The 25685-nt window shown below is 40.9% G+C and overlaps 1 protein-coding gene and 2 long non-coding RNA genes across 3 annotated transcripts in view; 2 read left to right on the forward strand and 1 right to left on the reverse strand.

Annotated features, from left to right (window-relative positions):
* The first annotated feature begins 583 nt into the window (after positions 1-583).
* LOC310668846 (uncharacterized protein) overlaps positions 584-25685 on the forward strand; it is a 161233-nt gene continuing 136131 nt past the window's right edge. Inside the window, exon 1 of the mRNA XM_083422193.1 lies at positions 584-1774. Within this exon, the coding sequence (XP_083278319.1) occupies positions 862-1774 (913 nt within the window). The 5' untranslated portion in view covers positions 584-861. The remainder of the gene's footprint in view (positions 1775-25685) is intronic.
* LOC310668745 lies at positions 16121-16952 on the reverse strand. Its single transcript, XR_014506828.1, has 2 exons — positions 16834-16952; positions 16121-16721 (listed from the first exon to the last, which is right to left on the reverse strand). It is a non-coding gene; the product is annotated as an uncharacterized lncRNA (long non-coding RNA).
* On the forward strand, positions 16840-17003 carry LOC310668746. Its single transcript, XR_014506829.1, has 2 exons — positions 16840-16903; positions 16936-17003. It is a non-coding gene; the product is annotated as an uncharacterized lncRNA (long non-coding RNA).

Genomic DNA, 25685 nt, shown 5'->3' on the forward strand with positions numbered 1-25685 from the left:
ACTGGTGCTGCTGCAGCAAATGTTAAAAATGTTTTTATGTATTTTAAAGAGTTTTAAAGGGGTTTTTAATTTTTACTTTGTTGTGCCACCGTGAACAGTGGTTTTTATCTATGTATTTTTATTTTGTTCTGTTTTATTGTGTTTTGGGGTGGGGATTGGTTTTGTTTAGGTGTAGTTGTTTTTGGTTGTTTTGTTTTTCTATTTTGTAAATGGAGGCTTGTATGAGGCTTGGGATTGCTACCGTGGAGGGGCGAGGGAGGTATGGCGGTGGGGGCAGATGTTATAGGTGAAGGGGATTGAGATACGGATATGCTCGTACCCCTTCCAATCTGCGCCCCATCCCGAGGGACGAGGGTAGGGTGAGCAAGGATTACTCACCTCTGTCACTGGTGTTGTGCAATGCCAGGTCTATAGGCAATAAAACCGCCACTCTGCGAGATTTCTTTACCTCGCAGGGGGTCGACCTGGCTTGTGTGACGGAGACCTGGGTGTGTGAAGAGGAAACTGTTAACTTATGAGACATGGCGCCCCCGGGTTTCTCCGTCCTCCACCAGTCATGGACTGTGGGCCGGGGGGGGGGGAGGGGTGGCATTATTAATCTGGGAAGATTGTTCTTTCAGGGCTCTACCATCGCCATCGATCCCCGGCATTGAATGTGTTGGCCTAGTGTGGGGCTCTGAGGTGAGCTTGGCTGTCTGGCTGGTGTACCGGCCACATAGCACACCAGCAGCCACCCTGACAGGCCTGCTGGAGGCGGTGGCCGGCTGGGCCTTGGAGTTCCCTAACCTACTGGTATTGGGGGACTTCAACATCCATGCTGATGCCACTCCCTCCTCACAGGCTCTGGACCTGGTGTCTTCCATGGCGACACTAGGGCTCTCCCAGTTTGTTTCTGGCCCCACACGTCAAGCAGGCCACACGCTGGATTTGATCTTTGGCGTAGGTATAGATGTGATCATGTCTCCTTCGATGAAGGTGCCATGGTCTGATCACTACGCTCTGAAAGCCAGGATTGACTTTCCACCCCCACCCTGCTTAGGTGGCGAGCCGATTTGGGCTCGCCCGCAGAGGCTGATGGACCCTGATAGATTCCGTCAAGCCTTGCAGGACCTTGCTCCCCCTGGCGACTCATTGACTGAGCTTGTTGAGGGCTGGAATATCCAGCTCCTGGCAGCCATCGATGAGATTGCACCTAAGCGCCCTCTGCGACTCCGCAGAAACCGGGCTCCCTGGTTTACCGAGGAGCTTCGGAAAATGAAGCGGGACCTCAGACGGCTAGAGCGAGTATGGCGGGGTGCCCGTGACGGAGCCTCAAGAACATCTTATAGGGTTTTTATGAAAACCTATGAGATGGCAGTGAAGGCCGCTAAGAAGTCTTACTTCTCGGCCTCCATTGCATCCGCTAGCTCTCGCCTGGCACAATTATTTAGTATAATTAGGTCTTTAACGTCCCTTGAAGGACGGCCAAATTTAAATAACAATCTGACACACAGCTGTGAGGCATTTGCGAGCTTTTTTGTGGAGAAGGTCCTGTTATTCCGCCATGACCTCCCTGCCAATTTGGATACAATAAAGGAACTGGAGGCCCCTCGACTGTCCTCGGGTCCAGCATTGGACCACTTTGACCGGATATCCCCAACCGATGTGGACAGACTCCTCCGAGCTGGAAAGCCCACCACCTGTCCTCTGGACCTGTGCCCGTCTTGGCTGATTAGAGCGTGCCCAGACGAAGTGTGGCCCCCCCTGGGGGATATCATCAATTTGTCCCTTGGCACCGGGATATTTCCAGGAGAAATGAAGGAGGCAGTGGTGCGCCCGCTCTTAAAGAAAACATCATTAGATCCCTTAGATCTATCCAATTACCGCCCGGTTTCAAATCTTCCATTCCTGGGTAAGGTGATTGAGAGAGCGGTTGCTGAACAGCTTGGTAGGTTTCTGGATGAAACATCGGCTCTGGATCCATTCCAGTCCGGCTTCCGCGCTGGTCATGGGACCGAGACGGCTCTGGTCGCCCTAACAGATGATCTCCGCAGGCAGCTGGATCGAGGCGGGTCAGGGCTGCTGATTCTTTTAGATCTGTCAGCAGCCTTCGACATGGCCGATCACAAACTCCTGGACCACCGCCTTGCCAACATGGGGATCCAGGGCACAGTCCTTCAATGGCTGCGCTCGTTTCTCTCTGGTCGGGGACAGAGGGTGGCACTTGGGGGGGAATTGTCATCGCGCCACTCCTTGGTGTGTGGAGTGCCTCAGGGTGCGATTCTCTCCCCGATGCTTTTTAACATCTTTATGCGCCCCCTCGCCCAGCTTGTCCGGAGTTTTGGGCTGGGTTGCCATCAGTATGCCGATGACACCCAACTCTATCTGTTGATGGATGGCCATCCTGACTCGGCCCCAGACACACTGACCAGATGTTTGGAAGCTGTGGCTGGATGGTTACGTGGAAGCCGGTTGAAGTTAAATCCTTCGAAGACAGAGGTCCTGTGGCTGGGACGGGACGATATGGGATTTGGGGAGGGGGGGCAACTCCCATCTCTTGCGGGGGCGCAATTAGTGCCAGCACCATCTGTTAAGAGTTTGGGTGTAATCTTCGATACCTCCCTCTCCATGGAGGCGCAGATTACAGCTATAACAAAGGCGGCATTTTTCATCTCCGTCAAGCTAAGCAGTTGGCCCCTTATCTCTCTCGCCCTGACCTAGCCACTGTGATCCACGTGACGGTCACCTCCAGACTGGATTATTGTAACTCGCTCTACGTGGGGCTGCCCTTGAGACTGACCCAGAAATTCCAGCGGGTGCAGAATGCCGCGGCGAGACTCCTTATGGGGTCTTCGCTGCGAGATCACATTCATCCGGTACTATACCAGCTGCACTGGCTCCCGATGGAGTACAGGAACAGGTTTAAGGTGCTGGTTTTAACCTTTAAAGCCCTATACGGCCTAGGACCCTCGTACCTACGGGACCGCCTCTCCTGGTATGCCCCACAGAGAAACCTACGGTCTGCAAATAAAAACATCCTGAAGGTTGTTTACATGAGAAGACGGACTTGACGGTAAAGAAAATGGACATTTTGGGACAAAGTGTATTGGATATGGAACAAAAAGTGAACATTTTAACAGGAACCACTCAGGATGTGACTCAGGAACCAATTTTGAAACGGCAAGTTTGGGAGAAAAAGATGGAACAAACTGTTTCTGCACCTCAAGCAACTCAAGTGGAGGCCCCGGCCCCACAGAAACAAATTGATGGACATAAGTTGAATTTTGAGGTGATGGAGTTTGAGAGTCAGAATCGGAGAGACGGTGCCCCATTTGTACTGAAGAAGGGAAGATGGGCAGATTTTCTGATGGAGGGAGGCACCGAGGGAGAGACTGGAAAATTTGAGTTCTTCAGTCTCAAAGGGCCTGTGGAGTATGCCCTGGAATATTTTTTGGATTACAACTTTGAATATGGACTATGGACAAATTTGCTGAGATGGGACCAAGGAGCTGCTAAGAAGGAAGCCATTTGGGACTTAATTTTTGGCACTAAAAGAAACTTGCAGATAGGACAGGGAGAAGAGTTAAGAGCCTCGGACAGAAGAGCACCAGGTTGATGAACCATATCGAACTGATAGAAAAGACTGACAAAATCCGACACCAGGGAGAAGAGACGGTGGAAGAAGATTGGACATTTTTAAAACATTATTTAGTAAAATATTGTATAATTAAGGAATGTTGGGAGATGGTGGAATGAATTTATACGACTTTAGTTGAAATATGATAAGGATTTAAGATTTTAGGATTTAAGGGTTTAAGATTTAAGGTTTTTTTTCTTACTAGATTGAAGTATAGATAAATTTTAAGATTTTGATGGGAAGATAAGGTTAAAACAAATTAAGATAATTAAAAAATAGTAAGCAGTGAAAGATGGAAAGGATTTGCTGATTTAATTATTAACTGGAATACAAAAAAGGGAGGTGGGTGGCGGTCGAGGAAATAAGTCATTGAAGGATAGAGATGTGGAAAAAAAAGATTTGTTTTTAAATGTTTGTGTTTTTTCTTTGGCTGGGTGGAGGTATTGTTTTCTTTTTTGGCTTTTTGATGTATTTTTAATTTCTTAACTTTTTATTTTTTCTTTTTTTAATATATATTTTGTATTTTTGTTTCTTTTTTTCTTCTATCTTTGTAACTATAAAACTTTTAATAAATATCACTTTAAAAAAAAAACACTGCCCAGATGGAACGTCTGAATGGTAAGGACTACCTGACTTGGGCTCTCAAGCTTGAACTGGTTCTAAAATGTGATAGACTTTGGCACTGTGTGGAAACTGGTTTGAATCCACAACCCTCTGAGCAGGAACGTGAAGAGGAAGATAGAGCCAGAGCGCACATTTTGTTGGCTTTAGAGGAACCACAGGTCCTGCACATTGCAGATTTGGACTCTGCCAAACAATATTGGGATCGTCTACGTCAGATACACCTGTCTGACAGTGCTGGTTCAATAATTGGACCAACTAGGAGACTGTATAGAACTGTGCTACCTGAAGGTGGATGTTTAACTACACACTTTCAGACTTTGTGCATGTTATTCCTCCAGTTGCAAAGGAGAGGTAAAAGATTTCCAGACCTGGATCAAATCTATATCCTGCTATCCAGTCTCCCACTAAGCTTTAATATTGTGATAGCCTCTCTTGAAAGCATGAGGCAAGAAGATTTCTCGATGGCGTATGTAACAACCCATCTACAGGAGGAATCTGAAAAGCGCGTGGAAAAGCTGAGTGAGAAGGCAGACCGGAGAAGTTTGAGTATCCCTGCTAACCAAAAACTCAAATTCTCAGGAGGAGATGGGACCGAAGAATGTTCCACGGATCGTGCCATGTTGACAAAGAAATGCTATCGGTGTGGCAAGCTCGGGCACATGAAGAAAGATTGCCATGTGAAAAACCCAGGAAAAGCGAGCGATCCACATGAGACAGAAAAGCGGACACATTTCGTCTTGGCCGCTGCAAGAAAAGAAGAAGAAGAAAAAAGACAGCTTCCGGTCGGATCGCGAGGTGGAAGGAGGCGAATTCCCCTCGGGAGAGGGGGATTAGCTCCAAAGAGGCATTAAAGGGGGTGTTACAAGGGCGCCGTAACCCCCCAAAACCCACTGAAAGGATATTCAGTGGTCGAGGATCCCAGCGCTGCCAGAAGAGCGATTCTCCCGGCCGCCAAGTATCCTCTTTAAGAGGAGACGAGAGCGGCGGTGTAGAAGGGCCGACAGCGGGACGCCATTGCCAGCCTCAGGGAGTGAAGCCCCGAGCCTTCCCACTGGAGCGAGCGGCTTTCCAAATCAAAGAACTCGAATTAGCAACACTAAAGAGAAGATTAAATTTGTGGATTCGGACCTAATTTGAAACAGACAAAGGAAAAAACAGGAGGTCAACTTTGTCTGGGCTCCGGAGAAAACGCAGGGACTATTTACAGAGCAGACCGAACTGTGAGTAAAAAACAAACGGAGGTGTTTTGAGCAAAAAGATCTGCCCCTCCGTGGAGTTAAAGTTTTAAATTTGGACTTATGGGGGGAGAAGATATTCCGGCTTTATTCCCTATAATTTGATGGTACTATTTTCTCTTTATTTTTGGGATTTATTTGGTTTTTGGAAAAGAACTGGGTGACGCAGCATTCTTGGCCAGATTACTTGCGTTTTCAAAAGAACTGCGCAATAAGCTATATGGATTGAATTTTTATACCCATTCTCGGTATTTTGATATTTTTTTTTCTGCATGTGAGTTGGCAGAGCTTCGAGCTATATTGGATTATACTGGTCTAGACAAATGGACTAAATTTGTGCTTTTTATTTTAATTTAAGAAGAAGAAAGACCGCCCCCCCTGTTTTACTTTGTGAAGGGTGAGGAGTCGCCATCTTGTGTGATTTTAAAGTTACGGACTGATTGATTTTTGCATTTTGGACTTGGGTTCTTCTTCTCTCCCTTTACCCCCCCTTTTGGAAGTTGGTCTCTTCCTTTAAAAGGGTCAGGAGATTTTTGTAAATTTCGGTCTCTCCCCTTGTTGCTTATTTTCTTTTTTTGTGACTCTAAGAACCGGGAAGACCTTATTTTTGAGGGTGGGAGAGCTGCGGGCCATAAGGATTACAATTTTGAGGAACAGCCTTCGTATTTTTCTTTTTTTGGTTCTCCTTTTTTCGACCCCTTTTTTTGGATTATAATTGGAGTGAAACTAAGTGGCGGAAGGGGGTTTAAGACTGTTGTACATCGGATAAAAATATTGGATTTGGCCAACCAAGAGGCAAGAAGAATTAAAATTTAAATATAAAAAATAAGGATTGGGAAGAATACCATCTATTTATTTTTGTGATAAACACGCTGGTTGGGCAAAATTAGAACACCCCCTACTGGCCCTTTGGAGGATATTATAGAAATAAAGACAATATATATTTGGTTGAACAGCGACAAAACGCCCCCTGGTGGATATTTACAAACTTAGAAAATGGCACACACACAAAAGAAAGGAGAAGGAACACCAGCAGAAAGAAAAGGATCAAGACAGGAATCTGACACAAAAGGAGAAATATTAAAGATGATAATTGAACTTAAATCAGAGTTAAAATCGGAAATACATAAGAGTGAAAAAAATATTGGATCCAAGTTGGAGCAAGTGGACAAAAAAATCGATGTTACGGTGGAAAAAATAGATGAATCTATTACAGAAATTAAGGCGCAGATGAGAGATATGATAAAAAGGACACAAAATTTAGAAGAGGGGGCAAAAAAGAACAAAAATGAGATCAAGGAATTAAAGAAGGGAGAGGAAAAGATTAGAGCAGAGGTGGCAGAAGTTAATAAAACTCAGGAAGAACTAAAGGACGCGATTGCAATGAATGAACTGAGGCAGAGGGAGAGTAATTTAAGACTTAGATTAATTCCAGAGACACAAGGGGAAGAAATAAAGGAGAAACTGATTAAAGAAATTGCGATTTGGATGGAGATGGAAGAAGAAGAAGTTGCAAAGACAGTACAGAATGCTTTCAGAATCAAAGTGAGGACAAACAAAGCGAAGAAATTCCCAGGAGACTGCTTGGTGATATTTAAAGATAGAGAGATGAGAAATTTAATTTTACAAAAAAACAGAGAGAAAAGACTGAACATTGGAGGGAATAACATAATCATCTTTAAAGATGTCCCACTACATTTGCTGAAAAAACGCAACCATTATCAAAATTTGGTGCAGGCTCTCAGGAAGAACAAAATTGAATTCAGATGGGAATTCCCAGAAGGGCTCTCCTTTGCATACAAGGGGAAGAGACATAGGATAACAAGACCAGATGAATTGGACAAATTTATGAGAAGATATAAAGAACTGGGAAGTGAAGAGACCGTACCACTGGGGGCAGGAGCAGAGGGAGAAGTTACCCAAGACTCAGAGGAAGAGAAAGAGGAGGAAGAAGAAGAGGACGAAGAAAGAAAAACAAATTAAAATTGATTATTAAATAAATAAAGTAAAAATCATCATGGCGTTAAAATTATGGACATTGAATATTAATGGGATTAACGATAAAAAAACGGAATAAAATTCAGCAATATTTGAAAAAGCAAAACTTGGACATTATTTGTTTGCAAGAGACACATGTAATGAGGAGACACAGAAAAATTTTAATAAATAAAAAATTAGGAAATGGATTTATTTCATCAGACAAAGTTAAAAAAAGAGGAGTGGTTCTTTACATAAAAAATAAAATAGAAGCCCAACAAATATTTAAAGACAAAGAAGGTAGAATTGTGGCAGTACAGGTCAAATGGCAAGGAGAGAAAATAATAATTGTCGGAGTGTATGCACCCAATGAAAACAAAATAGACTTCTTTAGGAATCTAGAGGAGAAACTATTTGAATACATGGATCAAAAAATTATAATAATGGGAGACATGAATGCAGTGGTCTCGATGGAAATGGACAGAACGAGAGCATCAGGGAAAGTAAAGGAAGGGAAATTACCAAAGACTTTTTTTTCAATGGTAGAGAACTGTAATTTAATTGACATCTGGAGACTAAAACACCCATTGGAAAAACAGTTCACATATCATTCAGAAGCAAATCAATCAATGTCAAGAATAGATCAAATCTGGATAACAAATGATTTAATATCAAGAATTTTAAAGATTGAAATCCAACCCAAAGTCCTTTCGGATCATAACCCAATAAAATGTACTCTAAAAGGATTTGAAGAAAAATCCTTTCGTTGGAGAATAAATGAAAGTCTTTTTGACGACCAAAAAATAGTAGAGAATGCGAAAAAGCAGATGAGCGACTATTTTATTAACAACATGAATAAGGGAACCAAAAACAATATAGTGTGGGACGCTGGAAAAGCAGTTATGAGAGGTTTCTTTATACAACAAAATGCAATCAAAAACAAACAGAGAGAGAAAGGGAAGAAAGAAATTTTAATGCAAATTATGGAGATTGAGAAAAAATTAATAGACAAACCAAATGATAAAAAGTTGAAAATGAATATAAAAACTTTACAAACGCAATTCTCTATGATAATAAATAAGGAAGTGGAATGGAACATCAAAATGATGAGACAAAGGAATTTTGAACACGCAAATAAGTCAGGGAAACTGTTGGCATGGCAAATTAAGAAAAGGAAAGAACAGAACATGGTACATAAGATTGTGGTTGATGACAAAGAAATAGATGATCCGAAGGGAATAAGGAAAGGATTTTGTCAGAGCTGGCTCCAGGTCCCAGCTCACAGAGGACCAACGCTAGCCGGCAGTAATGTACAAAAGTCTTTATTGAAGTACAGTTTCCATTTTCAATCCGCAGCGCCCCAGCTCTACGTCTAGGGTTAGATCGGCGAAGCTCCATCTGAATCTCCGCCCCCTGTACACCAGTTTAAGATTCTAGCCTTACTCCACCTCTTCCGTCTCTCCTTTCTCCTCTGGGTCCTGCTACCCCCCGGGGTCCCTTCCTTCCTGGATTCTTCCGACGCTGACGTTGACCCCCCTGACTCCTCCCGCTCTTTTCGGCAGGCTTTGGGACCTGGCTCCCTATCCGGGCTGCCAACTGTGCCGCCCTCCTGTACATTTGAACTTGGCGCGCGCGCCCAGCCTTCAACCTTCCTCTCGACCGTTTCCTCGCTCCCCGATGGAGGCGTGGCCAATCCTGACTCATGTCCTCCCGCTGGCAGTGTGCCGCCTGATCCCGATGCCTGGGACTCCTCCCCCCTACTGCACTCTGGTGTGGACGCTGGTCCTGATTTCCAACTGCTGCTCTCTGAGTCCCCTCTGGCCCCTTCTTCCTGGGGTGTCCCCCTAGGCACCCCCCTTGCCCTGACCATGGGAGCCCCTTTCTGTGAATCTTCCGATTCGCTGGAAAGACTCAGAGACCTCGGACCGCTGTCATCGCTAACATTTCCTTCGGACTCCTCCCCCTCGCTCTCTATTTCCTCCCTTTCCTGTGCCTCTGCTCCTGAACCCCTGACAGATTTGTAGACTTTTATAGACAATTATATAAAAAGAAGGAGAAATACAACCTTAAGAAAATAGAGGAATATTTGAACGAGAAAGGGGTGCAGAAAATTCTGACAAAAGAGAAAAACAAACTAAATGAGATGATTGAACAAGAGGAAATTGAAAAAGCAATTAAAGAGTTAAAAAGTGGGAAAACGCCAGGCCCGGATGGATTCAGTGCAAGATTTTATAAAGAAATGAAAGACATCATAATTTCACCACTGAAACAAGTAATGAATGATATATTATTGAGAAATGAGATACCAGAAACTTGGAAAGAGGCATATATTACTTTAATTCCCAAACAAGATTCAGATTTAACCCAAGTTAAGAATTACAGGCCGATTTCGCTTTTAAATAATGATTATAAATTATTTGCAAATATATTGGCAAATAGAATGAAAAAATTGTTAAAGGAGTTGATACATGAAGACCAAGCAGGCTTTCTTCCTGGCAGGCAAATGAAAGACAATATTAGGAACATAATCAATGTTTTGGAATATTTGAATGACAGGATTGATAAGCAAGCAATGTTAATATTTGTGGATGCGGAAAAAGCCTTTGACAATATTTCTTGGGAATTTATGTTAAAAAACTTTGAAATGATGGACATTGGACAAAACCTATTGAATGGCATAGGGTCAATATATAAAGACCAAAGATCAAAATTAATAGTTAACAACGTGGTGACAGAAAGTATAAAAATAACGAAGGGTACTAGACAAGGATGTCCGCTTTCACCACTGTTATTCATCACGGTCCTGGAAGTTTTGTTAAGAGGGATAAGAAATAACCAACAGATAAAAGGGATAACGTTTGCAAACAAGCAGTATAAGACTAAAGCATTTGCCGATGACCTGGTTTTAACTCTGGAAAATTCGACGGACACTACAAGGGAAGTTTGGAAGGAAATAGAGCAATTTGGACAATTGGCGGGTTTCCGCCTAAACAAAAAAAAAGACAAAAATGATGTGCAGAAACATGGACTTCAAAGCTATTGAGGAAGTGCAGCAACAGTTAGAAATAGAAGTGGTTAAGAAAGTTAAATACCTGGGAGTTTGGTTAACCCCAAGAGGTATAGATTTATACCAAAACAATTATATTCCAACATGGAGTAAGATTAAAAAAGACTTAGAGGTGTGGGGAAGAATGAAATTTTCATTTTGGGGTAGAATCGCAATAATTAAAATGAATGTGCTACCTAAGATGTTATTTCTGTTTCAAACCATCCCAGTAATCAGGGGGGCAACGATTTTTAAAAATTGGCAAAGAGAAATTTCAAGGTTCATATGGCAGGGTAAGAAGCCGAGAATAAAGTTTAAGATATTGACTGATGCGAAAGAAAGAGGAGGCTTCGCCCTGCCGGACCTGAAATTATACTATGAAGCATCCTGCCTCTGCTGGTTAAAGGAATGGATAAAATTGGAAAATACTGATTTGTTGGATTTGGAAGGATTTGACAATAGATTTCGGTGGCATGCGTATCTATGGTATGATAAAAAGCGAGTACATAGAGGGTTTGGAAACCACACCATAAGAGGCTCATTGATAGAAGTCTGGGAAAGATATAAAAATCTGTTGGAGGCAAAAACACCATGGTGGTTGTCACCATTGGAGGTATTATGTGTGAAAAAGACGAATATGAGTGGGGAATGGGTAACATTCAGAGAACTAATAAGGAAAATAGACGGTAAATGGACGTTGAAGCCATATGAAGAAGTGAAAAGATATGTGAATGACTGGCTGCACTATTACCAAATTAATGAAATGTTTAGAAAAGAGCTTAAGTTAAATGGTTTTGCAGAGAAAGAGTCGAAATTCCAGAAAGAAATAATAAACAGTGACTATAAAATTTTGGCTAAAATGTACAACATATTGTTAGAATGGCACACAAAAGATGAAGAGATAAAATCAGTTATGATTGACTGGGCGAAAGACTTTGGATATAACATATATATGGAGGATTGGGAGAAATTGTGGAGAGAAGGATTAAGATTTACTGCTTGTACAACTATAAAAGAAAATGTGACGAAAATGATGTATCGATGGTACTTAACACCAGTGAAATTAGCTAAGATGTACAAGGGATGTAACAAATGTTGGAAATGTAAAGATAAAGAAGGTACATTTTATCATATGTGGTGGGAATGTAAGAAAATTAAAAATTATTGGGAAATGATATATAATTAATTGAAGAAAATGTTTAAATATACATTTGTTAAGAAGCCAGAAGCATTCCTGCTAGGTATTGTGAGAAATGAGATAAACAAGAAAGATAGGAAATTATTTTTGTACGCAGTAACAGCAGCGAGAATATTGTTAGCCCAGAAATGGAAACAAGAAGAACTACCAACACTGGAAGAATGGAGAATGAAAATGATGGACTTTGCAGAACTGGATAGAATGACAGGAAGAATTAGGAATCGATGAGAGCAGAGATTTATTGAAGAATGGGAAAAAATTTTCAGAATATATGCATAATTTAAGTGAAAAACAAATAACGCTTGTAACGTTTAGCGAAGCTTTGTAAAAAAGAAAGTTAAAATTATGGATTGAAAGCAGATTTAATTTAAGAAGTAGATAATAACTAAGAAATGTGTGGAAAATTGAGAAGGGAAGGAGTACCAGCCAAGTTGAGGGAAGTCAAAAAATGAGAGAATGGTTTTATAAATTGTTTGAATTGTATTAATTTGTCTTATTTGTAAACTGAATAAAAAATATATTTAAAAAAGAAAAAAGAAAAGAAAAGAAAATTTCTCCAGACAGCTACATTTTGGACTCTGGCTCTGCCAGAATCATAATGAACAGCCCTGACTGCTTTACAACACTCAGCAAATTGCCAAAAGGCAAGGACAGCATTTGCCTTGCTGATGGACGGCATTGCCCAATATCAGGTATAGGTACGTGTTATTTGCCATGCCTAGATGCAGAATTGAGGGATGTATTGTTTGTTGAATAACTAGAATTTTCTTTATTGTCAATTCCATGCCTTACCAATGTTGGTTTTGAATTTATTTTTGAGGGTGATGAATGTTTTATTAAGAAGCAGGGTGAGGTAATTGCTTCTGCAAAAATGGTGGGTGGCTTGTACTCTTTACAGCATTCTCCGCCCAGTGATGGGGTCACAAAGGGACCTAAAGCTGAAAAAAATGATGTGTTAATAACTGAACAGGATAGGTGGGAACAGGTTTATGCCAATCCTAGTATTTTAATTCCTCTCTCAGTACAGCCACAGGAGCCTCTCAGGCAGCCAGCTGCTGAGGAAAGGCTAGAAAGTGGGGGGGAAATTGCCCTCAGACACTGACACTTTGCAAAGTGCCACAAGCAGTGAATCAGAGGAACAACAAAATGAAACTGGAGGAGCAACAAGAGAAGGAAAGCCCAGTAGGTATTCCTAGGAGGTCCACACAGACTACCAAGGGTATTCCCCCTGATAAATTGGCTTTTGGCACAACAAAAGTGTGTCATGTTAATTGTACAGAGCCACAGGACTTTGCTCAAGTTCTGAAACTACCTTCTAAGGAACAAACCTAGTGGTTTGACGCCATGAAAGAAGAGCTGGAATCATTCAAAGAAAAGAAGGTTTACACACTAGCCAAATTGCAACCAGGTGAAAAGTTAATTTCTAGCAGGTGGGTCTTTAAAAGGAAGACTCAGGTGTCTGGTGACACACGTTTTAAAGCTAGCCTGGTAGCAAAAGGTTTTGCACAAAGGCCGGGAATTCACTATGATGAGCTTTTTGCCCCCACTGCCAAGGCAGAATCAGTGAGGCTTGTTTTGTCTGTTGCAGCTGACAAGAAATTGGAAGTGAGCCATTATGATATTACTTCTGCATATCTAAATGCTCCTCTGGACCAGGTGATATACATGCGACAACCCCCAGGGTTTGAGGAGGGGAATGATTTGGTGTGGAAATTAGACAAAGCTCTTTATGGTCTTAAACAAAGTGCTAAATGCTGGAACGATTGTATAAACACACAGCTCTTAAATCTTGGGTTTAAAAGGAGCATTACTGACCCTTGCTTGTATACAAGAGGATCAGGTGACAATTATATATTGGTTTTGATCTTTGTAGATGACTTGATGGTGGCAGGTAGTTCCACAGGTACAATTCAAAAGATAGCAAATCAGTTGGAGAAACATTTCAAACTGAAAGACCTAGGACCAATAAGCCACTATTTAGGGGTCCAAATATGCAGAGAAGCAGATGGAAGTTTCTTAGTATGCCAAGAACAAAAGATCAAGGTCTGCTTGAACAGCTAGAAATGCAGGATTGTAATTCTGTGCAAACCCCTATGACTGTCGGTTTTCAAAAGACTGAAAGTGTTTTGTTTGATCAACCAGATTTATACCAATCGGTAATAGGATCTCTTCTGTACCTGAGCCCAATGGTCAAGGCCTGATATTTCATTTTGTGTAGGTATTCTAAGCAGAAAAGTAACTAAGTCTAGTATACATGGGACGAGGAAGTTAAATCGGTTATGATACATTGGGCCAAAGATTTTGGTTACAATATACAATTTGATGATTGGGTAAAAGTGTGGAAGGAAAATATAAAATTTATGGCATGTACTGTGTTAAAGGAAAATGTTATGAAGATGGTATATAGATGGTATATTACACCGGTAAAATTAGCGAAAATGTTTAAAACATGCAATAAGTGTTGGAAATGTAGAGAAAAAGAAGGGACATTTTACCATATGTGGTGGGATTGTAAGAAGGTGAAAGGTTTCTGGGAAATGATATATAATGAATTGAAAAGGATGTTGAAATATACATTTGTAAAGAAACCAGAAGCTTTTCTGTTAGGAATAGTAGGAAATGAAATAAATAGAAAGGATTGCAAACTTTTCCAATATGCAGTAACAGCAGCAAGAATATTGTTGGCCCAAAAATGGAAACAGGAGCAACTACCAACGCTGGAAGAATGGAGAATGAAGCTGATGGACTATGCAGAACTGGATAAATTAACAGGGAAGATTAGATATCTACGAGACCATTAGTTCATCGAGGACTGGGAAAAATTTGCAGGTTATCTGGAATGTATATGTGATGAGCGAACAACGCTAGTGGGATTTCAAGAAGCTCCTGAAGGTAGGAGTCTATCAATTGATGAAGATGATCATCCAAATGTCATAGACCAAATGGAGCAAACAGCACGCAGACCTAGTGGTGGGAGGAAAAAATCCTTAAATAAGAGTCACGGGGGAATGATTAATGGACTTCAATGTCTGTACACTAATGCGCAAAGCATGGGAAATAAACAAGATAAGCTTGAGCTCTTGGTACAGCAAACTAAATATGACATAATAGGAATCACTGAAACCTGGTGGGATAAGTCCCACGATTGGAATGTAATAATGGAGGGATACAATCTATTTCAGAGGAACAGACCAGACAAGAAAGGAGGAGGAGTGGCGTTATATGTCAGGGATGTGTATACCTGTGAAGAGATCCAAGATTTAGAACCTCAAAGCCAAAGTTAGAGCATTTGGGTCAAAATTCAGGGAGAGAAGACTAACAGTGACCTCATTGTGGGAGTTTACTATAGATCCCCAAGCCAAACGGAGGACATAGATGATGCCTTCCTGGAACAGATGGCCAAGGATACAAAAGGAAGGGAGATAGTAGTAATGAAAAGGATCTAGGAGTCTTGGTTGACCACAAACTTGACATGAGCCAACAGTGTGACGCGGCAGCTAAAAAAGCCAATGCAATTCTGGGCTGCATCAATAGGAGTATAGCATCTAGATCAAGGGAAGTAATAGTGCCACTGTATTCTGCTCTGGTCAGACCTCACCTGGAGTACTGTGTGCAGTTCTGGGCACCACAGTTCAAGAAGGACACTGACAAACTGGAACGTGTCCAGAGGAGGGCAACCAAAATGGTCAAAGGCCTGGAAACAATGCCTTATGAAGAACGGCTAAGGGAGCTGGGCATGTTTAGCCTGGAGAAGAGGAGGTTAAGGGGTGATATGATAGCCATGTTCAAATATATAAAAGGATGTCACATAGAGGAGGGAGAAAGGTTGTTTTCTGCTGCTCCAGAGAAGCGGACACGGAGCAATGGAAGAACTTCCTGACAGTAAGAGCTGTTCGACAGTGGAATTTGCTGCCAAGGAGTGTGGTGGAGTCTCCTTCTTTGGAGGTCTTTAAGCAGAGGCTTGACAACCATATGTCCGGAGTGCTCTGATGGTGTTTCCTGCTTGGCAGGGGGTTGGACTCGATGGCCCTTGTGGTCTCTTCCAACTCTATGATTCTATGATTCTGTGAAAGTTTGAGGATTATTGTAAAAAAATAAAATAAAATTGGAAGGGTATATTAAAAGGCAATGTGAAATTTAGGAAATGTGAAATTAAAAATTAAATATGGATGATTGGCAGAGAAACTGGAGGAAGTCCATAAAAGAGAAAATTTGTGAAAACTTCTGATATGGTATTATATGTATATTGGTATTGAAAAGCAATAAAAATTATTATATATAAAAAAAAGCATAGTATACATGATTGGGCTGCTGTGAAGCAACTACTGTGATACCTGAAAGGTACACAGAATAAGTGTATAAAGTTACTGTAGCACCCTGCTTGTGGTTAACGCTTAGCTGGAATGAAATATTCAACGCAGCAATAGAGAAATTAAAATAATAATTTATTTGTCAGACAAATAAATGATAGGCACACTGGTATATGGTTACCAAAGCTCTGCCCCCTCCAGCCCTGATGGCCAGCACTTATATTTCCTCAGCCCAGCCCCCTTGCTCCTCCTTTGGCTGCCTCTGTCCAATCAGCCTGGTTGAAATTCCTATTGGCTGTTTGCTAGAACCAATCATAAAAGATACACCCATTTCCTATTACCTTTTATGGGAGACAAAGAGCTATATTTCCTCCTATCCATAAATGGCAGACAAGTAGCCATATATCTTACATTTGCCTCGACAAGGCACCTTAATTACCAGATCACCTTTTGCCCCTGCATTCCAAAACAAATGGCTCATGGTATTAAATTCTATCTAAACAGAGATCTTGGGTTCACATTCTCACACACCATCAATGAAATAAGAATCTAACATAAGAATCTAACATTTCTTACTTTCTAAATCCTTTGCATAATTACATTAAGCCAACAAATCTCATACATAACATAGATAGCTTTTTAGAAGAAAAGGCCTTTGCAAAGTAAAAAAGGAACTCAGTAAAAACAGCTTCAAAAGAAGCCTCTTCAGTTTACACTGAACCATATGTCAGGAGTGCTCTGATGGTGTTTCCTGCTTGGCAGGGGGTTGGACTCGATGGCCCTTGTGGTCTCTTCCAACTCTATGATTCTATTCTATGATTCTATACACCCCCCTTTCCCAGCCAGCTGCTTTTCCCATTAGCTCTTCCCAAAATTTATTGCCCTTTAACTCTCTCAGTATACCTCAAACCTTAGGAAAATATGGCTAGAGTCTGATGGGAGGCACATGGTATTATTTTCTGTTAAACAATAAATCTTACTATTTACCAACTCTTAATTAGTTTTTGCAGCTTGATTGTATTCTGTAATATGTAGGGTCAGTGTAACATTTGCTCCCAGCCTGTAATTCCCTTTTACAACTTTGAGAAACATGTCTCCTGCTACTGCTATAAATCAGGGGGGCCCTTGTTCAGGAGAGCAGGAAGATAAACAACTGCCAAAGTACTTAGCCAGCTGGTTTCTCCCTGTCATGAAACATACAAACATTTGCAAATATATCTTTAAGCTCATTTTAAAATACAGACCTTGATCAGATGCCTCATTACCTGCATCTAATTCAAGTGATTTGCAGGTGTTTGTGGACAGTGACTTCGCAAATTGTCCAGCCACGAGAAAATCAATCAGCGGTCTAGTGTTCATGTTTAGAAATTCACTAATTGGTTGTAAATCGAAAAAGCAAGGTTTTGTTGCCACATCTACGTGTGAGGCAGAATTTTCTGCATTATCTGAAGCGTGTAGCGAAGCTTTAGGAGGAAAAGGGGGGTGCTGCAAGGGCGCCGTGGCCCCCCAAACACCCCCGGAGGAAAATCCAGGGGGGCAGGTTCCCGACATAGCAGTTGCGGATTGCTCGGCCACCAGGTGACCTCCTTTAGGGGTGACGAGTGCGGCGAGCAGAGAAGCAGGCACCATGGGAAGCCATTTTCTATCCTCCTAAAAGTGAAGCCCCAGGCTTGCACGAAGAAGCAATTGACTCTCAAACAATAAGAAATCTGAGTTTAATTGGGAATATTTACTTGGATTTGATAATTTGGAATGATTCGGAACGGATGAAGTCTAAAAAGGAGGTCAGCTTCATCTGAAATCCTATTTATACGCAAGGAACGTTCACAGAACGAAAGGAAGTACAGTGAGTTACCGCAAACGGCTTTCTTTTTTTTGTTGTTTAAAATGTAAGGATGATAGTCGGCTGCCACGTAGAATGATAAACTCCAACAGTACCTTGGAAGATAATTGACAAGGAGTGGATCTTGGTAAAGCCAACCTTAGCTTTTTATCAGGGAATATCGCTGGATGGCAAAAAAAGGCAGCTGATCCATCCTTTGCTAAATTTATCCAAGGCTACGACATAGTATTCTTACAGGAGACATGGCTCACAGGGGATCTAGAAGTTAACGGCTTTTCCTCAATGTCCCTTCCAGGATCCCCAAGCACTAAAGGGGGGAGAGCCAAGGGTGGCCTAGGCATTTTAATATCTACAAGGTTGAGGGCGTCCTTAGTAAAATTAGAGACACTGAAACACCTGGCGATGGCCTTACTAGTGAAAAGTAGATTCTTCACCTTGCTACTGATTAATGTATATCTTCCCCCTCAAAGAGGCAAGCAGCTGATTAAAAACACCTGGCATGGGCTAGAAACATACATTGATGGTCTGATGACTCAAACCCCTGCGGCTTCAGTGCTAGTGACTGGTGATCTTAATGCCAGAATTGGCCAGTCTGATGAAGCACTATATGCCCACTTCCACGACTCGACACCCATCGTGGAAGAAAACCATCTTATACCTACCAGACTCTCAAAAGACAAGGGATGTAATTACGCAGGTCTGTGCCTAGGGTTGATAGTGATCACCTACCGCTCTGCCTCCTCCTTGATGCAAGAAAAGACTTATTTTGCAACGTTAAACTTGAAGCTCCCAGGTCCTCCAACATGGAGTTGAGATACTCACGTATTAGATGGTCAGAAAAGCTGAATGTTGAAACATCTGAAAGACTATACTCGGACATATTCCTCATGAGAAGAGATAATCTCTTAACCTCACCATGTTCTGAATCTAGAATAATCTTGTTTCAGGATCTGATTTCACTGTTGCAACTGCACCTGACCCAAAAAAAGACATCGCACCAATCTTTATTCTTCAACAAATCCAAACCCTGGTTTGATCAGGAATGTATTGCTATGAAGCGTTCTTTGCTGGATAAGTACAGGAACTACAAATTAGCGAACTTACCCCTGCTTCCTGCGGAATGGTTCGAAGCCAAACGTAAATATAAAGAGCTGATTAAAAAGAAAAAGCTTCAGGCCCAAAGGGGGGAGTGGCAACGTTTATTAGAGGCCTCTCGAAGGAAAGATTCAGCCACTTTTTGGAAAATAGTTGCGAAAAGTTGGCAAGACTCCCCGATTGAAATTGATTATACTATACCAGTTGGGACTTGGGAGGCTTACTTCACATCTTTATATACATCAAATCAACATCTGCAGGCCATGCCCCCAGCCTTGAGTGATATTAGCGCCGAATGGCCCGCAGTAGCAACTGAAGAGATCTGTAGGCTCCTCCAATCCCTTAAACCTGGAAAAGCACCCGGCGTAGACAATATTACACCGGAACTCCTTAAGGATAATGCTGAATGGTGGGCCCCTGTGCTAGCTGCCCTATTTACCAGCATAGACCAATCGGCCACTATCCCTGAGGACTGGGGATTAGCAATCATCATCCCGTTATTCAAGAAAGGGAGCCGATCAGATCCAGCTAATTACAGGCCAATTAGCCTCCTAAGTATCATTAGCAAACTGTACGCAGCCCACCTATGCGATAAATTAGCGGACTGGTTGGAACAAAACCACATTCTTTCAGAAGCACAGGCGGGTTTTAGGGCAAATCGGTCAACCTTAGACCAGGGCCTTGTTCTCCAACATCTTGCGGAGAAATATACATCAAGAAAAGGAGGTTCCCTATATGTGGCCTTTATAGATTTCAAATCTGCTTTTGATTTAATACCGAGGGACAGGCTTTGGGGAAAGCTAAGCGCCGCAAATATAAACAAACGCCTACTGTATCTCATCCACAGTCTATATGAAAATACACGGATCCGGGTAAGGTGTGACCGACAGGGCCACCTATCCAAGGAAATCCAAATCCATCAGGGGGTTAGGCAAGGGTGCGTCCTTGCGCCTACTTTATTTAACTTCTATATCAACTCGCTAGTAGGAAATATGGAGAAAGAAAATGCCCATCCCCCCAAATTGGCTGGTACGCCCCTCCCTGCCCTTTTATATGCGGACGACACAGTTTTAATTTCCTTTTCTTGTGTTGGACTAAGAAGACTTCTGAGATCTTTTACCAAATATTGCAGCATCGAACAACTAACAATTAACTACACCAAATCCAAAGTCATGGTGTTCTCTAAAAAAAGGAGGAGGCACAAACGGAGAATAGACAATCGCTCAATAGAACAGGTAGCAACTTTTAAATACCTGGGTGTAACCTTCCAGGAAAGGGGCTCATGGCGCTTTCAGATTAATAATACTATTGCAAATGCAGAAAGATCTACCAAAGCGTTAACAAGATTCTTTTATGGGCAAGGGGGCCAACACATACTGGCAGCATCCCAGGTCTTTGCTGCCAAAATACTACCACAATTGTTATATGGATCCCAGATCTGCAGCTTTAAAAACCTTACTCTCTTAGAGGCATTTCAAACCAAGTTTTTTCGTTGCCTGCGTATCCAGCATAGCGGTCCGTTTGGAGGTTGGGCAAATTCCTATCAGTACTCGGATATGGATACTGAAGATCCATTATTGGCTAAAGCTTATTTTCTTCCCGGTCGGGCTGGCACCTTTAACCTTATTAGATACCTACCAATCCAGATGGAAAGCTACACTGCTGGAAAAGCTTAAAGGCTTGGGGATCCCACAGCAGACCCTGATAGCGTCAGGCTTTGAGAAAGCTAGGACTACAATCCGCCAGCGTATCTGGGACGTAGAATTACAATGCCACATGAGCAAAATGATCAAACATCCAGCAATAAGGGACCATGGGAGAGGTTTCTCTCCAGCTAACTATCAGTCAGGTCTTCAGATACCCAAATACAGACGGTCTTTTACCCTCGCCAGATTTAACGTTCTCCCTTCTGCCTTACTTCAGGGCAGATTTGAGGGTAAACCATACACAACACGGGTCTGCCCTTGTGGCTCGTTGGAAGTTGAAACTGCTTCACATGTACTATTACGTTGTCGTCTTTATGAGGATATACGTTTGACTTTTATTACACCTGTTTTGCAAAAGTCTAGGAAAGAATCGGAACACCATAGTCTAAAACTACTGCTAGAGGACAAGAAGCCCAAGACTACATTAAATGTAGCTAAATTCTGTGCGTCTGCAATCAATCGCAGGAAGCAAGTGGTATCCCATAATGCCCAATCCCCTAAATGTTAATTACAGGGGGCACGCTAACAATTGATTTTAATTTTTATATTTAAATCCTTGTCATTGTCATATTGTCCCTTGTATTTCTGATATTTTTTATGATTTGTGATATTGTGTGTGTTGTAGCTGGTCTGTGACCGTATTAATAAATTCATTCAAAATTTATATTGGACATTTACTTAAATAATAAGAATTTGGAGGTGAAGAGGGAGGGGAGAAATACCATTATTTAATTTTTGGGAGTCTTTTCGGTGAACTTTTTGAGACCGCGGGAAAAGGATCTCTCTTTATTTTTAGTTTCGGTTTTAGCGCAACTGCGTAGCGGACAGTGGAAAAGTTTTTGTCTTCGTCTCTCTACTCCAGAAATTATTAAAGTAACCTTTCAGCGGCAGTAAGAGGAGGTAATTGAGGATAAAATAAACTGGACTATTTCCCCCCCCCCCTTTATATACTCTTCGTCATAAAGGATGTTTATTTAAGACTTAAGAGCATTAAAACAAGCTACCCCCCCTCTCTTGGCTCTGTGTGAGGTGGAAGAGGATCGGAGCAACACCATTTTTTGTTGTTTTTGGAGGACTCATCTTCTCTTATTCTTCGCTGTATTTAGAGGGTTTCCCTTTTGATCTTCTGGTTTGGCTGGTCTCTGGTACATTTTTTTTTTCATTTGGAATTGAGTCTTCTTTTCTTTTTGGACATTTACTAACTGGCTGTTTTGGGCCCCCTGGGATTCCCGTTAGAGTCCGTGGAGGTTACTGGGGATTTTTTTGTGTGTCTCCCTTTGCCCTCTCCTTTTCATTTGCATCTAAGGGGGAACTTACACATTTTTAATTCAGCTGGAACTTAAATATATGAAGCTCTTATAACTGTGCTTTTTATTTGTGATGGATTAGCCAGTCAAGTGGCAAGAAGGCTTTATTGGGGAGTAACAGGGAATTTTTCTTTATATCGTTCATAATTTGGATTTTGATTTGGAAAATTTAATCACTTTAAAAAGGTGGATTAGCCAACCAAGTGGCAAGAAGTTTTGTTTGTTTGCTTTTGGGGGGATTGATTTATTATATTCTTTTTTTATTTATTATATTTGGATAACCCAAAGTTGGAATAGTCAGACAAGTGGCAGAAGTGTATTTAAGTGTTTAATTCGGGGGGAAAAAATGTCCCATTCACAGAAAAAAGCAAGTGACGGAGCGACACCTGGGGAAAGGAAGAGTTCAAGACAACAGAGCTTAAAGGGGACATATTAAAAATGTTTGCCGAAATTAAAAAAGACATAAAACAAAGTGAGAAAAATATATAGTCAAAATTGGAACAGATGGATAAAAAAATTAGAGGTGATGGTAAATGAACTGAAGGGACAAATAAGGGATATAACAAAAAGAATGCAGAGTTTTGAGGAGGGGGTGAAGAGGGCAAAATTGGAGGTGAAAGAAGTGAAAAGGGAAGAAGAAAAATTAAAATTGGGGGTGTCAGAAATTAATAAGAATCAAGAGGAATTATGGGATGCGATTGCTATGAATGAATTGAGGCAAAGAGAGGTAAATTTAAGGCTGAGGGCTGTGCCTGAAACTCAAGGTGAGAAGATTAAGGAGAAATTGATATCAGAGATAGCCCAATGGTTAGAGATGCAAATTGAAGAGGTGGCCAAAGCAGTTCAAAACGCATTCCGAATAATTTCTTGTAATACCTTTTTCAATCTTTTCGACATTATTCCTGCAAAAATTTTGTAATCCGTATTCAACAATGAAATCGGCCTATAATTCTTTACTTGTGTTAAGTCCGAATCTTGCTTTGGGATAAAGGTTATGAAAGCTTCTTTCGAAGTCTCCGGTATGTCTCTTTTCTTCAAAATATTATTCATTACTTCTTTCAACGGTGCCGTCAAGGTTTGTCTCAACTCTTTATAGTAACTTGATGTAAATCCATCTGGTCCCGGGGCCTTTCCTTTTTTCAACTCTTTTATAGTCTCTTTTATCTCCTCATTATCAATTGGAGTGTTCAGTCTGTCTTTCTTTTCTGTCGGGATCTTTTGCACCTCTTTTTCTTTTAAATATCTCTCTATTTTCCTCATATTATTCTTTTCTTTACTTCTGTATAGTTGTCTATAAAAATCCAGGAATCCTTTTCTAATACCTTTCGAATTGTCTATCTCTTCTCCTTCCACCGTAATTTTGTTGATTGTACTTTGTTCTTTTCTTTTCTTAATTTGCCAAGCAAGCCATTTGCCAGATTTGTTAGCGAATTCAAAATTTCTTTGTCTTAACTTTTTAATATTCCACTCCACCTCTTTATTTATTATCATAGCAAATTGTGTTTGCAAAACCTTAATATTTTGTTTGATTTTTGAGTTGTTTGGTTTTTTGATTAATTTTTGCTCATTGTCCATTATTTGTTTTAGAATTTCTTTCTTTTCTTTCTCTCTGTTCTTCTTTTTGATTGAATTCTGTTGTATAAAAAAACCTCTCATCACCGCTTTGCTTGCAGCCCAGACTGTACTCATCTCCGTGCCTTTATTACAGTTATCCACAAAGTATTCCGTCAACTTCTTTTGCGCATCTTGTAAAAATTTTTGGTCGTCGAAGAGATAGTCATTCATTCGCCATCTAAATGTTCTTTCTTCAAAACCTTTCATCTCCAGTTTAATCGGGCTATGATCTGAAATTATTCTTGGTTGGATTTCAATTTGAAGGATTCTTGGAGTTAGTTCATTAGAAACCCAGATTTGATCAATTCTCGACATTGACTGATTTGTTTTTTTAAAAAAATAATAATATTTATTTCATTTTTCACACATACAAAAAAATTGAAAAAGACAAAGTACAATGGAATAAAAGAAAAAGAGAAAAAAACAAAAATAAAAATTAAAAAGACTACATAACAAAAACCTCCCCCCACCCCAGCAACAAGAAAAAAGCAAAAAACAAAGACATTTAAAAAAGAAAACACTTCCATTTTTCAAAATTCCATCCTTCTGTAACTTATTTCCTCGACCTCCTCCCACCTCCCTTTTTGTATTCCAATTATTAATTAAATCAGCAAATTCTTTCCATCTTTCACTGTTTACTCACTTATTTATCTTAATCCATTTAAACCTTATCCTCCCATCAACCATCTAGAAAATTGTCTATACTCCAATCTAGTAAAGAGAGAAAAGAAAAAACCCTTAAGTCTTATACCCTTAAATCCTAATGTCTCAAATCCTTATCATATTTCCACTAAAGTCCAATAAATTTATTCCACCATCTCCCAACATTCCTTAATTATGCAATATTATACTAAATGCTGTTTTTAAAAATTCCCAATTTCCCCCCACCATCTCTTCCCCCTGGTTTCGGATTTTATCAGTCTTTTCTGCTAATTATCAGTCTTTTCTGTCAGTTCAATTAATTCCATCAACCCGGGGCTCTTATATCCGAGGCTCTTAACTCTTCTCCCTGGTCTGTCTGCAGGTTTCTTTCAAAACCTGAAATTAAATCCCAAAGGGCTTTTTTCTCAGCAGCTCCTTTATTCGATTTCAACATACTTGCCCAAACTCCATGTTCAAAATTATAATCCAGAAGGTATTCCAAAGCATACTCCACAGTCTCTTTGAGGTTACGGAAATCCATTTTTCCAAGCTTTCCCGCAGTGCCACCCTCCAACAAAAAGTCCATCCATCTTGCCTTACTCAGTCCAAGTGGGGCACTGCCTCTCCAGATCTGACTTTCAACGTCCATAACCTCAAACTTCAATTTGTGTCCATCAATTTGAAACACTGAGGCCAAGGCTTCCACTTGAATTTCATCTTGCAGAGACAGGACAGGTTGTTTTGGTTGTCCTATCCTCTTCTCCAATACTTCCCCTTTCAAAGTTGGTTCCACATCCCGAACAGCACCTGTTGGATTACTCACTTTCTGTTCCAAAACAGATACATTTTGTTCCCAGCTAGAGACACTTTGTTCAAGAGTGCCCACTGTCTTTATCACTTGTTCCAACAGAGCAGTTATTTTATCAGCCATGTTCCCAGGAGCTTCTTGTTTTTCCAGTATTATCTTAAAGTTCTTCAAGGCCACTTATTTCACAGCCTCCATTCTGTAATGGAATTTTCCGCCTCAGAAGTGTAACAGTCGCAACAGTTTCTGAAGCTCTCTCTATCGGCAACAGTTTCTATTTTTGTTATTTTCAGTTCAGAATTCAGTTACAAGATTACAAATCAGCTCTTCTTCTTTTTAAATACCACAAAATCAATACGAAAAAAATATATATCTCTATTCAACCGTCCATCAAGATGTGTTCCATTCCCCCTTTATTGTTTTTTTTTTTTTAAGTCATAAAGCCTTTTGACAGCCCGATCCCAGGCTCGAGACAGTGGTAAATTAAGTCGTCTTCTTTGCTGTCCTGCAGGTTTAAATCGTCCACAAAAGAATTCCCCCCTCTTCCCCTGCTTCCGAGGGGGTGTTCAATGTCTTAAATGGTGAAAATTAATACTTTACAGAATACTTTTCGTAGGCTTCAGCTTACAGCGGCTTTGCTTTGATCTTTTTACAAAATGGAAGGTGG

This window comes from Podarcis tiliguerta (genome assembly GCF_965153285.1).
Source record: "Podarcis tiliguerta genome assembly, chromosome: W".
NCBI lineage: Eukaryota > Metazoa > Chordata > Lepidosauria > Squamata > Lacertidae > Podarcis > Podarcis tiliguerta.